The sequence below is a fragment of the Salvelinus sp. IW2-2015 genome, linkage group LG20 (assembly GCF_002910315.2).
Source record: "Salvelinus sp. IW2-2015 linkage group LG20, ASM291031v2, whole genome shotgun sequence".
In the NCBI taxonomy this organism is placed as follows: Eukaryota; Metazoa; Chordata; class Actinopteri; order Salmoniformes; family Salmonidae; genus Salvelinus; species Salvelinus sp. IW2-2015.
The window spans coordinates 51,700,347-51,717,354 of NC_036860.1; the positions used below are offsets into that span (position 1 = coordinate 51,700,347).

The 17,008-nt window shown below is 43.9% G+C and overlaps 1 protein-coding gene across 1 annotated transcript in view; it reads left to right on the forward strand.

Moving 5' to 3' along the window:
* LOC111981787 (unconventional myosin-XVIIIa-like) overlaps nucleotides 1–17,008 on the forward strand; it is a 101,622-nt gene that overhangs the window by 56,878 nt on the left and 27,736 nt on the right. Inside the window, exons 18-31 of the mRNA XM_024013222.3 lie at nucleotides 146–353; nucleotides 500–609; nucleotides 5,244–5,309; nucleotides 6,862–6,990; nucleotides 11,931–12,074; nucleotides 12,352–12,441; nucleotides 12,733–12,852; nucleotides 13,017–13,131; nucleotides 14,284–14,411; nucleotides 14,527–14,681; nucleotides 15,532–15,655; nucleotides 15,791–15,991; nucleotides 16,077–16,187; nucleotides 16,792–16,896. Coding sequence (XP_023868990.1) covers nucleotides 146–353; nucleotides 500–609; nucleotides 5,244–5,309; nucleotides 6,862–6,990; nucleotides 11,931–12,074; nucleotides 12,352–12,441; nucleotides 12,733–12,852; nucleotides 13,017–13,131; nucleotides 14,284–14,411; nucleotides 14,527–14,681; nucleotides 15,532–15,655; nucleotides 15,791–15,991; nucleotides 16,077–16,187; nucleotides 16,792–16,896 — 1,806 coding nt within the window. The remainder of the gene's footprint in view (nucleotides 1–145; nucleotides 354–499; nucleotides 610–5,243; nucleotides 5,310–6,861; nucleotides 6,991–11,930; nucleotides 12,075–12,351; nucleotides 12,442–12,732; nucleotides 12,853–13,016; nucleotides 13,132–14,283; nucleotides 14,412–14,526; nucleotides 14,682–15,531; nucleotides 15,656–15,790; nucleotides 15,992–16,076; nucleotides 16,188–16,791; nucleotides 16,897–17,008) is intronic.

Here is a 17,008-nt window from a genome sequence, read left to right on the forward strand (position 1 = left end):
CAGTGTATAGAGCCTTTGCTTATGATTTAAAGGTTTGGTCTCTGATTAGGCCGGCTACTCTCTCGATGCATGTTGAGGCCTTGCCCTCTCTCATTGCACTCACTGTTACTATTTCAGTCCCAGCTAACTCCCCTATCTCCTGTAGGACGCTCTGCTGGACACTGTGCGGAGGTCCAGGGTTCACTTTATCCACTGCCTGCTGCCCAATCCTGATGCCCTGCGGGCAGGCAGAGGGGAATTGGAGGCCCAGGGGGAGAGTGGAGACTCTGGCCTGATGCAGCTGGATGTGGCCCTGCTCCGGTCTCAGCTTCGCGGCTCCAAGCTGCTGGACGCTCTCAGAATCTACAGACAAGGTAAGAGGCTGTGGATATTAGACTAGGAAGGTCTGGAAGGGTCTCTCAAACCAAATGATCTTCACAAAGAGCAGTGTTTAAAATAAATATTAATGTACAACATTTTTTAGCTTCATAACCTTACCCCGATGTCATTGTCTATACAGGATACCCTGATCACATGGTCTTCTCCGAATTCTGCCGCCGCTTCGATGTGCTGGCACCACACCTGACCAAGAAACTTGGCCGCAACTACATAGTGAAGGATGAGAAGAAGGTGAGTCTATTTTTCTGTGTGTGTGTTTGGAGTAAATAATATGATTCAGGCCAACAACGGAGGTCTGCATTGTTATATTAATGAGCTGTTATTATCTAGGCATAACTCACTTTAATAACTCTACCCATATGTATATATTACCTCGACTAACCGGTGCCCCCGCACATTGACTCTGTACCTTTACCCCCTGTATATAGCCTCGCTATTGTTATTTTACTCCTGCTCTTTAATTATTTGTTACTTTTATAATTTTTTTAGGTKTTTTTCTAAAAACTGCACTGTTGGTTAAGGGCTTGTAAGTAAGCATTTCACTGTAAGGTCTATCCCTGTTGTGTTTGGTGCACGTGACAAGTAACATTTGATTTGAGCTGAATAGACCATCTCCTCCTTGGCTGTCAGTAGCCCACTGACAGAGGAATAAACCTCTATTAATCAGGGCCATTGTGATGACCTAATCAACTTATCCCCAGCTGCATCCCACTCCCTACCAAGTTTAATCAATGACGAGCAGAGACAGGAAGCAAATTGCACTGGAGTTTAGGGCTGAACAAAATACCCAAAACTTGGTATTGCACTTATCAACTTGGTGAAAGACATTTTCTACCCTGGAGGCTGTCTGGCGGGTGGTTTTGCCCTAATGATATGCTTAGGAAGGGAGCTCCCCACTTTCTATTTTATTTCACCTTTATTTAACCAGGTAGGCCAGTTGAGAACAAGTTCTCATTTACAACTGCGACCTGGCCAAGATAAAGCAAAGCAGTGCGACAAAAACAACAACACAGAGTTACACATAAACAAACACACAGTCAATAACACAATAGAAAAATGTATGTACAGTGTGTGCAAATGTAGAAGAGTAGGGAGGTAAGGCAATAAATAGAGGCGAAATAATTACAATTTAACATTAACACTGGAGTGATAGATGTGCAGATGATGATGTGCAAGTAGAGATACTGGCGTGCAAACGAGCAAGAGGATAAGTAACAATATGGGGATGAGGTACTTTGGGTGTACTATTTACAGATGTGCTGTGTACAGTGATTGGTAAGCTGCTCTGACAGCTGATGCTTAAAGAGAGAGGGAGATATAAGACTCCAGCTTCAGTGATTTTTGCAATTCGTTCCAGTCATTGGCAACAGAGAACTGGAAGGAAAGGCGTGCAAAGGAAGTGTTGGCTTTGGGGATGACCAGTGAAATATACCTGCTGGAGCGTGTACWACGAGTAGGTGTTGCTATGGTGATCAGTGAGCTGAGATAAGGGCTTTACCTAGCAAAGACTTATAGATGACCTGGATCTAGTGGGTTTGGCGACAAATATGTGGTGAGGGCCAGCCAACAAGAGCATACAGGTCGCAGTGGTGGGTAGTATATGGGGCTTTGATGACAWAACGGATGGCACTGTGATAGACTACATCCAGTTTACTGAGTAGTGTTGGAGGCTATTTTGTAAATGACGTCGCCGAAGTCAAGGATCGGTAGAATCGTCAGTTTTCCGAGGGTATGTTTGGCGGCATGAGTGAAGGAGGCTTTGTTGCGAAATAGGATGCTGATTCTAGATTTAATTTTGGATTGGAGATGCTTAATGTGAGTCTGTCTAACCAGATACCTAGTTATTTGTAGTTGTCCACATTATTCTAAGTCAGAACCGTCCAGAGTAGTGATGCTAGTTGGGCGGGAGGTTGCGGGCAGCAATTGGTCGAAGAGCATGCTCTTAGTTTTACTAGCATTTTAAAAGCAGTTGGAGGCCACGGAAGGAGTGTGGCATTGAAGCTCGTTTAGAGGTTTGTTAGCACAGTGTCCAAAGAAGGGCCAGATGTATACAGAATGGTGTCGTCTGCGTAGAGGTGGATCAGGGAATCCCCAGCAGCAAGAGCGACATTATTGATATATACAGAGAAAAGAGTCGGCCCGAAAATTGAACACTGGCACCCCCATAGAGACTGCCAGAGGTCTGGACAACAGGCCCTCCGATTTGACACACTGAACTCTGTCGGAGAAGTAGTTGGTGAACCAGACGAGGCAGTCATTTGAGAAGCCAAGGCTACGGAGTCTGCCGATAAGAATGATTGACAGTCGAAAGCCTTGGCCAGGTTGATGAAGACGGCTGCACAGTACTGTCTTTTATTGATGGSGGTTATGATATCGTTTCGGACCTTGTGCATGGTTGAGGTGCACCCATGAGCAGCTCGGAACCAGATAGCATAYTGGAGAAGGTACGGTGGGATTCGAAATGGTCGGTGATCTGTTTGTAAACTTGGCTTTTGAAGATTTTAGAAAGGCAGGGCAGGATGGATATAGGTCTGTAACACTTTGGGTCTAGAGTGTCTCCCCCTTTGAAGAGGGAGATGAACGCGYCAGCTTTCCAATCTTTGGGGATCTCAGACGATACGAAAGAGAGGTTGGACATGCTAGTAATAGGGGTTTCAACAATTTCAGCTGATGAATTTAGAAAGAGAGGGTCCAGATTTTCTAGGCCAGCTGATTTGTAGGGATCCAGATTTTGCAGCTCTTTCAGAACATCAGCTGTCTGGATTTGGGTGAAGGAGAAGCAGGGGCAAGTTGCTGTAGGGGGTGCTGAGATGTTGGTAGGGGTAGCCAAGTGGAAAGCATGGCCAGCCATAGAAAAATGCTTATTGAAATTCTCAATTCTCGTGGGTTCATCGGTGGTGACTGTTTCCTAGCCTCAGTGCAGTGGGCAGCTGGGAGAAGGTGCTCTTTTTCTCCATGGACTTTACAGTGTCCCCAAACCTTTTGTAATTAGTGCTACAGGATGCAAATTTCTGTTTGAAAAAGCTAGCCTTTGCTTTCCTAACTGACTGAGTATATTGGTTCCTGACTTCCCTGAAAAGTTGCTTATCGCGGGGGCTATTCGATGCTKATGCAGAACGCCACAGGATGTTTTTGTGCTGGTCAAGCGCAGTCAAGTCTGGAGTGAACCAAGGGCTATATCTGTTCTTCGTTCTCCATTTTTGGAATGGGGCATGCTTATTTAAGATGGTGAGGAAAGCACTTTTAAATAGCAACCAGGCATCCTCTACTGATGGGATGAGGTCAATATCCTTCCAGGATACCCGGGCCAGATTGATTAGAAAGGCCTGCCCGCTGAAGTGTTTTAGGGAGCGTTTGACAGTGATGAGGGGTGGTCGTTTGACCGCGGACCCATTACGCAAGCACGCAATGAGGCAATGGTCGCTGAGATCCTGGTTGAAGACAGCAGAGGCGTATTTAGAGGGCAAGTTGGTCAGGATGATATCTAAGAGGGTGCCCATGGTTACGGATTTAGGGTTGTACCTGGTAGGTTCCTTGATCGTTTGGGTGAGATTGAGGGCATCTAGCTTAGATTGTAGGATGGCCGGGGTGTTAAGCATGTCCCAGTTTAGGTCACCTAACAATACGAACTCTGAAAATAGATGAGGGGTAATCAATTCACATATGGTGTCCAGGGCACAGCTGGGGGCTGAAAGGGGTCTATAACAAGTGGCAATTGTGAGAGACTTGTTTCTGMAAAGGTGGATCTTTAAAAGTAGAAGCTCGAATTGTTTGGTCACAGACCTGGATAGCCTGCATAGTTCTGTCATACTATCTCTGCAGTAGATTGCAACTTCGCACCCTTTGGCAGTTCTATCTTGTCGGAAAATGCATTTGTTTATGTGAGATGTGACTGGCGAGAGGGTCTAATGGTTAAAGGTCCAATGTAGCTATTTTTTATCTCAATATCAAATCATTTCTGGATAACAATTAAAATGGTTAAACATTTACAAAAATGTCTTCTTAGCAAAGAGCAATTTCTCAAAGAATTTTGCTAGGACAGTCTGGGATTGGTCTGAGTGGAGAGGGGAAAGCTAGCTGTTATTGGCAGAGAGGTTTGGAACCCTTCTTATCCTAGTAAAACAGGTTGAAATTTCAGGTGGTTTGTTCAAACAGCTCTTACACTAAAAGGGCTTTTTCATTTTCAGTATTATTACACTCATAGTGTGTAAATGTATATTAAACACAGGAACATCACTGTACTGGTCCATTGACTGTACTGGGCCTTTTTAAAGTGTTTCAGTGTTATCCAACCTGTGAAGGGAGAATTGCTAATGAGTGTTTTTCTCTGAGGATATCTATCAATGAGAGTCAATTGTGTATCGGCCCCCTGCAAGAGGAGCCCGGCTGAAGTGAAACGGTGGGGAATAAAACATATGGGAGAGCGTGAGCGAAGAAAAGCAGATTTCCCTTGCGTCAGCTTCTCTGGGTTTCTGTGGAAATGCCATCAGACAAAAGACCCCCAGTGCTCTGGGCTGCAGCCCCTCTTACAGTGTAATCTAGAAGACTGCTATGGGGCCAAGACCCCCACGGGGCCTGGAGGAATGAGCCTGGAGTAGGTGGATTCTGAAGGACGACCTGTCTGGTCAGTTTTCATTTGCTGCTCTCCCTGCACACCCTCTACTCTCTAGAGAGGAGAGGGTGGGGATTGGGGGAAGAGGTGTGAGGGGAGAATGTGAAAGGAATATAGTTCAGGATTCTGTCAATCTGTCTGATAAGAGAAGTGGTTGTTTGGCTCCTCTGTGTTAGTCGTCAACTCCGCGGGACTGCTGTAGAGGGATAATCCGGGGGTAGAAGGGCAGCGACTGATCTGTGTGTGTTTCCAGGCTGTGGAGGAGCTGCTGGAGTCCCTGGACCTGGAGAAGAACAGCTATCACATGGGACTGAGCAGGGTGAGTACCACTACTACCACAGTAAAACCTCACACCTTGAATGAGTCACTTGTAAAACTACCTCTTCATATTATTATATTGTGTGCTAGGGGTTAAACTCAAACTGGTGTTGCATACAGTAGATTCCCTTCATTTGGAGCTATAGATTCCTCCTTCCAGGTGTTTCTCCTTGAGGAATGTGTTTGTCACTGGGTGAACTGTCTGGCAAGTGTTGGCTGCCCTGGAAGTCTCTTTACTGTGGAGGATGGATGTGAGAGCCATGCCTGCCTTCCAGCCTCACTGGGAGACGCACAATCATGTCTCCTTTGTATTCATTTCATTATGGAGTAGTTTCTGGCAGTTGATGGACTTGTTTAATCGCATCAGCTCGGGAAAGTGGCCCAAAGCCAACAAGAAAGTCAGGAGAAACAACAGTGGGAGAAACAATGGCTCCTATGCTCCCAGATGCTGGTAATTTTAATGGACCATATTACAACATTGGAGAGATGGTAATTCTTTTGTAGACCGCTGCAGTTGCCTTCGGAGCCCAGATAAACTTCAAACRCCGGAGTAGATTAACACCAAGATGGTGCTTCACAAAGCATTCCAACGGCGTCCTAGCAACAGCAGTGGTCCCAGCAGAATGCCAAATAACAGCAGCACCAAATCTTCTCATGACACTGGCCCACGCAACTCTCACTGTGGTAAACACTGTCACAACAGGAAGTCACATGGCTAACGAGATGGAGTCATACTTGATGTATCCATTCTGATCATAATATAACCCAGACGGCGGTTACAGGCTGACACTTCATTCTTTACAGCACCCTCTGTGGAGAACGTTTCTAAGAGGGCAAAAGAGAAACATCAGTTTCATTTTAAAGCCAATTTCATGACATTGTACAGTATGTACCCCTCTTCTCTATATCGGGCTAGATACTATATCTAAAGCGGAAATTGATTGTTAAATATAGTTCCATGCCCACAGCTAAAAACAAATGTCCCCTAATTTTCATTTCCAAAATCTGGTCACCTTACTTAATTATTTTTTTGCGGTCAGTTCCAACTCCTGGTTCTTTCATGTATGCCAGGGAGGTTGGGTCATTAATACTGGAGCCTGGCTATGGAGGCCTTGGATAGAGACGCCACTCCCATCAATATCTATCCTTCGCCTGAAGGAGCTTAATGACTGCAACCAGCCTTCACACTGCTTCACACAGCACTGGCATGATTATGTCTTTCTGTGTGTGTGAATGACAGGAGCATGTGATGAACCTTTAAATCTGTTTCACCTCTGACCTAGCCAATAGGGACACAATGCTAACACTGTTGGAGATAACGACTTCATCATCCAATAGATTGCCTTCTCTCCTTTTCTTTAGACTACAAGGGATGGATTATCAGCTTTCCAGTTAATGTCATCTATTTGTACAGTAGGTGCTAAAAAGGCAGATACTTTCTTGGTCAATTATGTGCCAAAATTGTTGATTGGAATCCGCTGCGAAATTGAACAAACATGACTGTATCCCTTCTGTTTGATGATTAACTAAAAAGTGTGTACTTTCGTCCCCAGTTGTTCTTCAGAGCGGGGACCTTGGCAAAACTGGAGGAGCAGAGGGATGAGCAGACCAGACGCAACATCACCCTATTCCAAGCAGCCTGCAGTGGATACCTGGCCAGACAGGCCTTCAAGAAGAGGGAGGTAGGCATGACTACACCACGGCTTCACGGTCATCCAGTTAGCTGCTGCTTCTTGGAGTGTACCTGTCAGAGAAGAAAGTCAGGATTTAACGGTATACACAGGGAAGGAGACAGAGATGTACTTTGTATGTCAAGGCTATGACTGTGACTGGCCAATATGATCAAAATCAATTTTATAGTTTGAAATCCAGGATTTATTTTCCATGATTTACATAAATAAATAATTTTGAGACAGAGAAAAAAAGTTGAATGTGATTGTGGTCTGTTGGGAGATATGGTTGCCTAMTTTTGTTATATTTCACTTTGTCCTGCATTGTTGGTCGGAGCTAAAAAATTTCACTGTACCCTGTAATTAAATTTGCAACCCTGAACATGTGACTATTAAATTCTCTATCTAATATGGCTTTAAGCTTTCTGAGAAACGGACATACGCTGCAATATCTTCCGAAGTAGGTTTAGGGGAATTTGTTTATTGCTTTAGCCATTTTTGTTATCACTGCATCTATTTAAGAGTTGTGATAAATAAAAAGTCTACCACATAAGCAGCGTTTGAGTAATGGGAATGTGGTGGAAATAGGAACCCGGGAGAAACCCGATGCTTTTCTCTTATGAAGTTCAAAGGGCATCGTTCAGAGGCGGAGGCATACTGAGGGGGAGGAGCGATATTTATTCGGTTGGAAAGGGCAGGAAATCCGCTCTGCGGAACTGTGTGAAGGCTAACTGTAGCATTACTAAATCCATTAAGACTGCTAGACTACTTTTTTTCTGAATGCCTTCTCTGTTTTCTCAATAGAAAGATAAGATTAAATAGATTTTTTCTTGTAAAATCTTTGTCTCTGAACTAAAGTTCAGGTTTTTGTGTGGTGAGATATAGTACTCAATTATGGATGAGGACTAAGGTTCTCTGATTTCATCTGGTTAAGAGGGGTTGTTTCATTTCAGTGTATCAACAGTTATTTCTATTCCAGTGGACAAATGGAAGTCTAAAGAGTTATTTGTTTGAGTAATTCTTGGTTTAGTTGTTCATTGTTCACCAGGTTTGGGCTCAATGTGAATTGAAGGCTGTTAACTAAAATGATCACTCAATAATCGGATAATAGGATAAATAATAGGAATACCTAGGATAGGATAAAGTAATCCTTCTAACCCCCCCCTTAAAAGAGTTAGATGCACTATTGTAAAGTGGTTGTTCCACTGGATATCATAAGGTGAATGCACCAATTTGTAAGTCGCTCTGGATAAGAGCGTCTGCTAAATGACTTAAATGTAAATGTAAATGTAATAATCAAAAATAAAAGGGCATTTATTGTCAATAACTTCTCAAACTGAAAAGTAGAAGCTATTTTTATAAAAAGTTTACATTTTCAGAATTTTAAATTCAAATCACTTCCTGACTTGACTGCCTTCAATTCAAATTGAGCCAACCCTGCTGTTCACTGGAAATATCAGGTTTTTGACTCGATTTGAACGTTCTATTACTTTTTTTTAGATAATGTCTGTTACATAATAAAGTCATAGATCTAGATTACCTATAACACAATAAGGTTTTCATTGGAAACCTCTAGTCAGTGTGATAATGATGATAGACCAGGCCATGTACATTTCTCTGTCTGCCCTGAAAATCACCTGAATGGCAAATATATGCAGTAGGTAAAAAAGTAGTTATTCCAAATGCACCAGCCCTAGACCAGTGTAATTGGAGGAATGCGGTGAAGTGGTATATTACTGTGTCGAGTTCTCTCACCCCTCCCTCCCTTCTCCCTCCCTCTCCAGCAGGAAGATTAACTAAGTGTGTCTCTATCCAGAGGCCTGTCTTATAATAATGATTGTATAGTAAAACCCACTAGTGCTCTCACTCCGTCTTCCCCGTTCATGAAATTTGATTAGGCTTCCATGATTCCACTTTCACTGTATGATGTATCCGTTCWTAACATATGTGCCATGGTTAGATGAAATACACTGAGGATGTTAGGAATGTGTTCTATAGCAGCGGCAACGGAGATGAGCACAACTTCTTAGGTCACACACGTCTGAATCCATATGGTTGTAGTTCAAACAGAAATGTCAGGCTGGCAAATATACTTAGAAACATGGTGGTTGATGCCATAGTGTCCTGTAACTGTTGATAGATAATCATGGCTTTCAGAGCTTTTTGAAGTCGTCCCAGCGTGACTTCATTACAAATACAGTACATATCATCCGTTTGAGAAGCAACAATTTCTCTTTGAACGTGTATGCCTCTCTTTCTCCCCTCTCCTTCGTAGTGGAGGGGGCATATGGAAAACAGGATGTTTTCTTTTGAAACACACACAGCCCCGTGCTCCGCTGTGTGTTTTCTTTCCTGACGTATACCTTTGGGAGCCGGGGGGAATTGAACAGAGCAGCCGATGGGCTTCTTAATTAAGCTCTTGTTTTAAGTCCGGGAGCACGGTGCTGAGTGGAAGCAGGTGGCGTGGGCTGGTGCTTCTCCTACACAGTCAAGTAGCGCTCAGTCTTCACACGCACAGCGCACGCATGCATGCACCACACACACACACTCACGCACAGGCACACCCACACCTCGGGCAAGGAGAAACAACAAACCAAAGTTATTAACCTGCAAATAACATCTAGCCCTAGATTGTCTGAATCTTGGTCCAGGATTTCAAATCCTCTCTCCAGACTGACGTACAGGAGACACAGACCCTGTCAATATGAATAGCCTTTTGTTTATTCTTGTCTTGCAAGTGGCCTAATCTTCTGTTTGCCTTATTCATTATGGTCAAAACATCACAAATGAGTCCTGTTGAATGTGTCTGTCTCAGATTTGCTGAATGTAGCATTGTGTTTCGGCTTTCATGGTATGACAAATCCTAATTGGCCATAGAAAGCTGCCTTCGGTGGGGAATGCTGAGAATATTGTGTTTCTCTAATTGGGTTTTGCCATAATCTGCCACTACTAGAGATGCTCCGGCACAAGCCAAATGGAAATTGTGTAAAGACTTGTTATCGGCTGCCAAGATGTATTGATTTAATTAATCAAAAGAGCTTCCAGCCTTGGGACATGCTCTGTTGTAGCAACCCTACAAAGGAGGCTGACTGACGAGGCCTGGTTGGTTAGTCGATGCTGCAAAACAATATGAGATTCCATCAAATCTGTATGTATTAACATGGAGGCAAATAGGTCTAGGTTTTCTCAAGATCAGAAATGGCACATTATTCAATATACAGTACCAGTCAAAAGTTTGGACACACCTACTCATTCCAGGGTTTTAATTTATTTTGACTATTTTCTACATTGTACAATAATAGTGAAGTCATCAAAACTATGAAATAACACATTTGGAGTAATGTAGTAACCAAAAAATTGTAAAACAAAACAAAATATATATTTTTTGAGATTCTTCAAAGTAGCCACCCTTTGCCTTGATGACAGCTTTGCACACTCTTGGCATTCTCTCAACCAGCTTTGAGGTAGTCACCTGGAATGCATTTCAATTAACAGGTGTGCCTTGTTAATTTGTGGAATTTCTTTCCTTCTTAATGTGTTTGAGCCAATCAGTTGTGTTGTGAGAAGGTATGGGTGGTATACAGAAGATAGCCCTATTTGGTTAAAGACCAAGTCCATATTATGGCAAGAACAGCTCAAATGTGCAAAAAGAAACACTCCATAATTTATTTAAGACATAAAGGTCAGTCAATCCGGAAAATTTCAAGAACTTTGAAAGTGTCTTCATGTGCAGTCGCAAAAACCACCAAGCACTATGATGAAACTGTCTCTCATGAGGACCGCCACAGGAAAGGAAGACCCAGAGTTACCTGTGCTGCAGAGGATAAGTTCATTAGAGTTGCACCTCAGATTGCAGCCCAAATAAATGCTTCACAGAGTTCAAGTAACAGACACATCAACATCAACTGTTCAGAGGAGACTGCGTCAATTAGGCCTTCATGGTCGAATGCTGCAAAGGAGCCACTACTAAAGAACACCAATAATAAGAAGAGACTTGCTTAGGCCAAGAAACACGAGCAATGGACATTAGACCGGTGGAAATCTGTTCTTTGGTCTGATTAGTCCAAATGAGAGATTTTTGGTTGCCACCGTGTCTTTGTGAGACGCAGAGCAGGTGAACGGATGATCTCCGCATGTGTGGTTCTCGCTTTGCTGGTGACACTGTCTGATTTGATTTAGAATTCAAGGCACACTTGAATTCAACATGGCTACCACAACATTCTGCAGCGATACGGCATCCCATCTGGTTTGGGCTAGTGGGACTATCATTTGTTTTTCAACAGGACAATGACAAAACACACCTCCAGGCTGTGTAAGGTCTATTTGACCAAGAAGGAGAGTGATGGAGTGCTGCGGCAGATGAGCTGGCCTCCACCCAATTGAGATGGTTTGGGATGAGTTGGACTGCAAAGTGAAGGAAAAGCAGCCAACAAGTGCTCAGCATATGTGGGAACTCCAAGACTGTTGGAAAAGCATTCCTCATGAAGCTGGTTGAGAGAATGCCAAGAGTGTCAAAGCTGTCATCAAGCCAAAGGGTGGCTACTTTGAAGAATCTCCTATGAAATATATTTGAGTTTAACACTTTCTTTTTGGGCTACTACATGATTCCATGTGTTATTTCATAGTTTTGATGTCTTCACTATTATTATACAATGTAGAAAATAGTACAAATAAAGAAAAACCCTTGAATGAGTAGGTGTGTCAACTTTTGACTGGTAAAAGTACATGTGGGGTTTAGCGAGAACTAGAGTAAATCATAGTAGAGTTTAGYCTAATCTGATGAGATATTATTTCTCTATAGTTAGGACCAGAGATCCACTCAACAGACAACTATTTCTGTACTCTGTAGGCCTAGTAGAGATAGCTCTGCACTGCACTATGCTTCCACTCTCAGCCCATACAGTACAGTCCAGTACAGTCACATCCACTCTTTCTCTCTGTGTGCTGGGCAGATCCATGACCTGGCCATCCGCTGCATCCAGAAGAACATCAAGAAGAATAAAGGAGTGAAGGGCTGGCCCTGGTGGAAGCTGTTTACCACTGTACGGCCCCTCATTGAGGTGCAGCTCACAGAGGAACAGATCAGAGGAAAAGACGTGAGTATCCCTGTCTCTGTCTGTACTGGACATGTTAGACTGTTTAGCCACCCAACCTCACACCCACTGCAAATCTGCTTCTCATGACTAAAGTAAGGGTTTGCATGTTTGAAATGGGTGTTTGCTTACCCACAACCATGAGTCGACTCCGTATGTCAGCTGGGAGTGGTGAATATCTCCTTAGTGTTGCATAGGATTCCAACATGGCTACCTCAGCTGTTTCTACTGTCTCTTTCCCATTCTTATCATTTTCCTTTTACTGTATGTTCTCTTCCAGGAGGAGATCCAGCATCTGAAGGGAAAGCTGGAGAAGACGGAGAAAGAGAGAAACGAAGTGAGATTGAACAGTGATCAACTGGAGAGCAGGGTGAGTCTCCTGGGGCCTTTCTTCTATGCACTGCATTCTGGAAAAGAGTGTTTGCTGCAGAAGTGGTAGACAGTAGCTCAGTCATACTGCCTTTATTCACCAGAAGCTGTGTCAGGTTATTAGCTCAAACAGTCCACTGTTGTTCATTGTTTGACTAAAGAAAATTAGTCTGAGGATATCACTCTCAGGCTTCATAGGAAGCCTTTTGATGGGGAGTTTGTCGAGTACTGCTGTGACTGAAGATAGGCCGGGCCATGGGGCATACACATTGACTGCTGTGTGTTCCTCCAGATCTCAGAGTTGTCAGCAGAGCTTGCAGACGAGAGGAACGCTGGAGAGTCGGCTTCTCAGCTGCTGGAGACCGAGACGTCTGAGAGACTGAAACTGGAGAAAGACATGAAGGACCTGCAGGTACAGACAGACACATGCACACTCTCACTCTTGAGTAGCTGTACTTACACTACTGTTGACTAGTCCATTTTGGTTGTCAGTGAGCCTAAGTAATAGGACATGTAAGATGGAGCATGGACATAATATTTCGTAGCGGGAATATTGAATATTCTGTCTACCTTTAGGCTATGTTTGACTTAATGAAGAAGCAGATGGAGTGTATGGAGATGGAGGTGACGGAGGCTCGTCTCATCAGAACAGCAGAGCTCAATGAGGACGTGGGCGATGATGACGATTCAGGTGAGTTTTGATGCCTATAGACTACCCACACAAAACCCACTGTATGCATGGCAAATATTCGGTTGTAATTATGGTTGGGGAAAGGTAATGCATTTGACTACTTGTAAAAGAGGATACGTACTACATAGTAAAGGTTAGGTTGTAAATTGCATTATGATCATTGGTGTTTTTTCAGAGGCAGACKGACACAGTTTAGAAAGTGGCTCATGGTATTTAATAGTTCCAAGCTGGTAATATGAAGGGTTTTGTGTGACTCATCACTAGTACAATATCCAAGACTACATACAGTAGGATAATTGGGTCAAAAGTTGCATAATGACATGTTGTCCATGAATTGGCCCGTCTTCTATGGATTTACAAGTGTGGGATTAAAATGCCTTAGTCCTCTCTCTCTCTCTCGTTGCCTCTGATCTCCTTCTGCAGTTAGCGAGGCGTCATGCTGTGAGTGTATTGTCCTTGAGTCTCTCTGCCCCTAAATCAAGGCGCTCGAGTACCCAGCCCCCACATCCTCAAGAATAAAGCCAAAGTTTGAAGGTTTCAGATAAATGAGAAAATAATCTTGTGGATCAGCCGGTGGCTCCTGGAAGCTGTCATTATTCTTTAAATATGCAAATGTCTGTTACAGTGTTCCTGTGTGAAGGGGGATGGAGAGCCTCTCAAACATCTGATAAATTAACCTGGACTCTCTTCTAGTCTCCACTGCTCTAGTGTAGATAGTCTCTGACAGCCACTGCTGTGGGCCCAGGTAGAGCGCTATATGCCATATTAGGTTCTGCGTCTCCACTAAACCCTTACAGATTCTATAGTCTATTTTAATGGTGTCCGGTCAGTTTTGAGATGTATCTACTGGTAGTTGTTGAACTTTGAATGTCATCTTACCCTAGAGATGAGGGATATTCTTGTTCCCTTGAAGCTTTTTCCACTTGTATTGTCAAGTCATGATGAAAAGTTTGGTAGAAGAAAAGTTTGTCTGTCATTGGCAACATGTGTATGTGAGACACAGCAGCTCTTTCTATATCCTAATGATCCTCAGCTGCATTAAGCCTCGTTCAGTCAGCAAGTCCAGCATCAGAGGATCGGTCACTCCAAATGTCACATGGTCTGTCTCGGTCACTCCCTGACCCTATGTACTGTCACTGGTCTGTCCCACAGGGGGAGAGTGGCGTCTGAAGTACGAACGAGCCATCCGGGAGACTGAGTTCACCAAGAAGAGACTTCAGCAGGAGTTTGAAGACATGCTAGAGACTGAGCAGCAGAGTAAAAGACCTCTGGAGAGGAAGGTATGGCCTGGGTGTTACACTCATTCTGGCCTTATCATGTATTACTCTGGTGCACGTATTCACCGGAGTTATGTTCATATGCATCATAACATTCATATTTATTGTGTGTGTGTAGCTGACTGACCTGCAGGCGGACAGCGATGAGGTGCAGCGCTCTGTGCAGCAGCTGAAGAAGAAGTGTAGCAGACTGACGGCTGAGCTGCAGGACACCAAGCTGCACCTGGAGGGCCAGCAGAGCCGCAACCACGACCTGGAGAAGAAACAGAGGAAGTATGTACACGCACCCACACTAATACACAAGAGCAAAGCCGTCATTCAACAGCTCTGGTTTTAGAATAATGACTATAGAAATGTTTTTAGTGAAAAGTGAGGAACCTGCTTCTTTTGTCTCCTGAAACGTCCTCACATACATTAGCTGATCTATTTAGGAGACTAATAAATATTTTTTCATTTGAACAGAGAATAGAGACGGGCTGTAATCTGTGTAATTGCATTAGCTGAGAAAGTGAGTCAGACTTTTAGCACTTGAGAGGTTTGTGCTGTGGCAGAATGTGATCTCTCCCTTGAGGCTAATTGAAGATGCTCTGTGGGAGTAGTCATTTTCAGCTGTGCAAAGCCAGGACCGCTTCTCTTAGAGAAGAAAAGAGCGAATTAAGGGACCTGACAGTTCAGAACACTTCACAATGCAGTTGAACACTCCTAAGTGTGGCTGCCCCAGACATTTGAATAGAACATTATGGTCATGATTAGAATGCTTTTGTAAATTAACAGCTAACTGTTAACATTTTAAAGCTGAGTGCTTATAATGAGTCTAGAATGGAGGCTGTACTGTTAGTAATAGTCCTCAGTGGGATGAGAGGAGGTGAAATGCTTCCTCTTATTGCAGTGAATTGAGTTCTAAATGATTTAACTCAACAAATGGGCCTGCTTAAATATTTTATCTTGGACTGAAAGTGTTGTTGCTTGCGTCATCAAATCTTCTACTTCATTCAGAGCGTCCAACAATCTATTGGATACATGATCTGTAATATTTATAATTTTTCTTTAAGACGAAACTCAGTGGAGAGTGAAGGAGAGGTCTGTATGAAGGCCTGTCAGTAGTGTAACGTGTGTGTTGCAGGTTTGACTTGGAGCAGAGCCAGGCCCAGGATGAAGTGCTGAGAGAGAGGACACAGAGAGAGAAGCTGGGACGGGAGAGAGACATGATGACAGGGGAGCTGTTCAGTCTGTGCCAGCAGCTGCAGGTACAGTACAACCTGTACACAGATGACAGATCATAATGTAATTGTTCCCCCTGGGGAGTCCATGTCCTCTGAATGTCTGGCCTAGTCCAAGAGTCCTCTGAGTGTCCATGTCTCTGTGCTGCCCCCTGCCTGCAGGACAAGGACATGGAGCTGTGTGCCATCCAGCTGAAGGTGGAGCATCTAGAGGCAGAGCTAAAGGACCTGTCATCCCAGGAGTCCAAGGATGAGGCGTCGCTGTCCAAGACCAAGAAGACGCTCCGCGACCTGGAAGCCAAGGTCAAAGACCAGGAGGAGGAGCTGGATGAGCAGGCCGGGACCATCCAGATGCTGGAGCAGGTGAAGGAGGTGAAGAGGGGAAGAATACAGAGCCCATATAGGAGTTGCCAGTCTAGAACTGTCTATTTGTGTGTGTGTCTTTCAGGCCAAGTTACGTCTGGAGATGGGGATGGTGAGTCTGCGGCAGACCCACTCTAAAGACATTGATGGCAAGGATGAGGAGGTGGAGGAGATCAGGCAGTCCTGCAGTAAGAAGGTAAGAGGGATGTACATATGACTGAGTTATTTTCCACATCAGGCCTATTTGTGATTTTATCACCTATGCATAAATTCACCACTTTTAGAGTAACAACATGCCAACCCATGTCACGTATACAGCAAACAGCTCTGACCGGCACTTCAACAAACACACACATTAAATGTGTAGGCAATCATGTGTCAAATTGCGCTACACTGAATTCAGTCATGGCATGACAACCAGATCTGGTAATGGCTGTCTACTTGACATGTTGTTTGGAACATTTTGACTACATATGTCTATAATGACACATTTGCAGGGAACTTCTTCTACACAGTCATTTCACATTGACAATCCAACATATAGTGCCACATCAAATTAATTTATATAGCCCTTCTAACATCAGCTGATATCTCAAAGTGCTGTACAGAAACCCAGCCTAAAACCCCATACATGTAGTATGACATTGATCTGGCCCTCTGACTTTACACCTATGAGGACAACATGTGGGTGACACTGCAGTGATGGTCATCTGTCAGCCTGTCCCAATGAATGTGTAGTTCCTGTACTGAGTCTAGTGACCTTCCTCCTGTCTTATCTTGTCCATCTGTTCATCCTACAGCTGAAGCAGATGGAGGTACAGCTGGAGGAGGAGTATGATGACAAGCAGAAAGTCCTGCGTGAGAGGAGAGAGCTGGAGGCCAAGCTACTGTCTGCCAAGGACCAGGTACACCATCACACTGTCACTGACCACTGTGTGTGTGTGTGCATCACACATGGGTTCAAATGTTGTCACATGGGATGGATATAATGTTTCCCCCATCGTTTCCTATGACCGA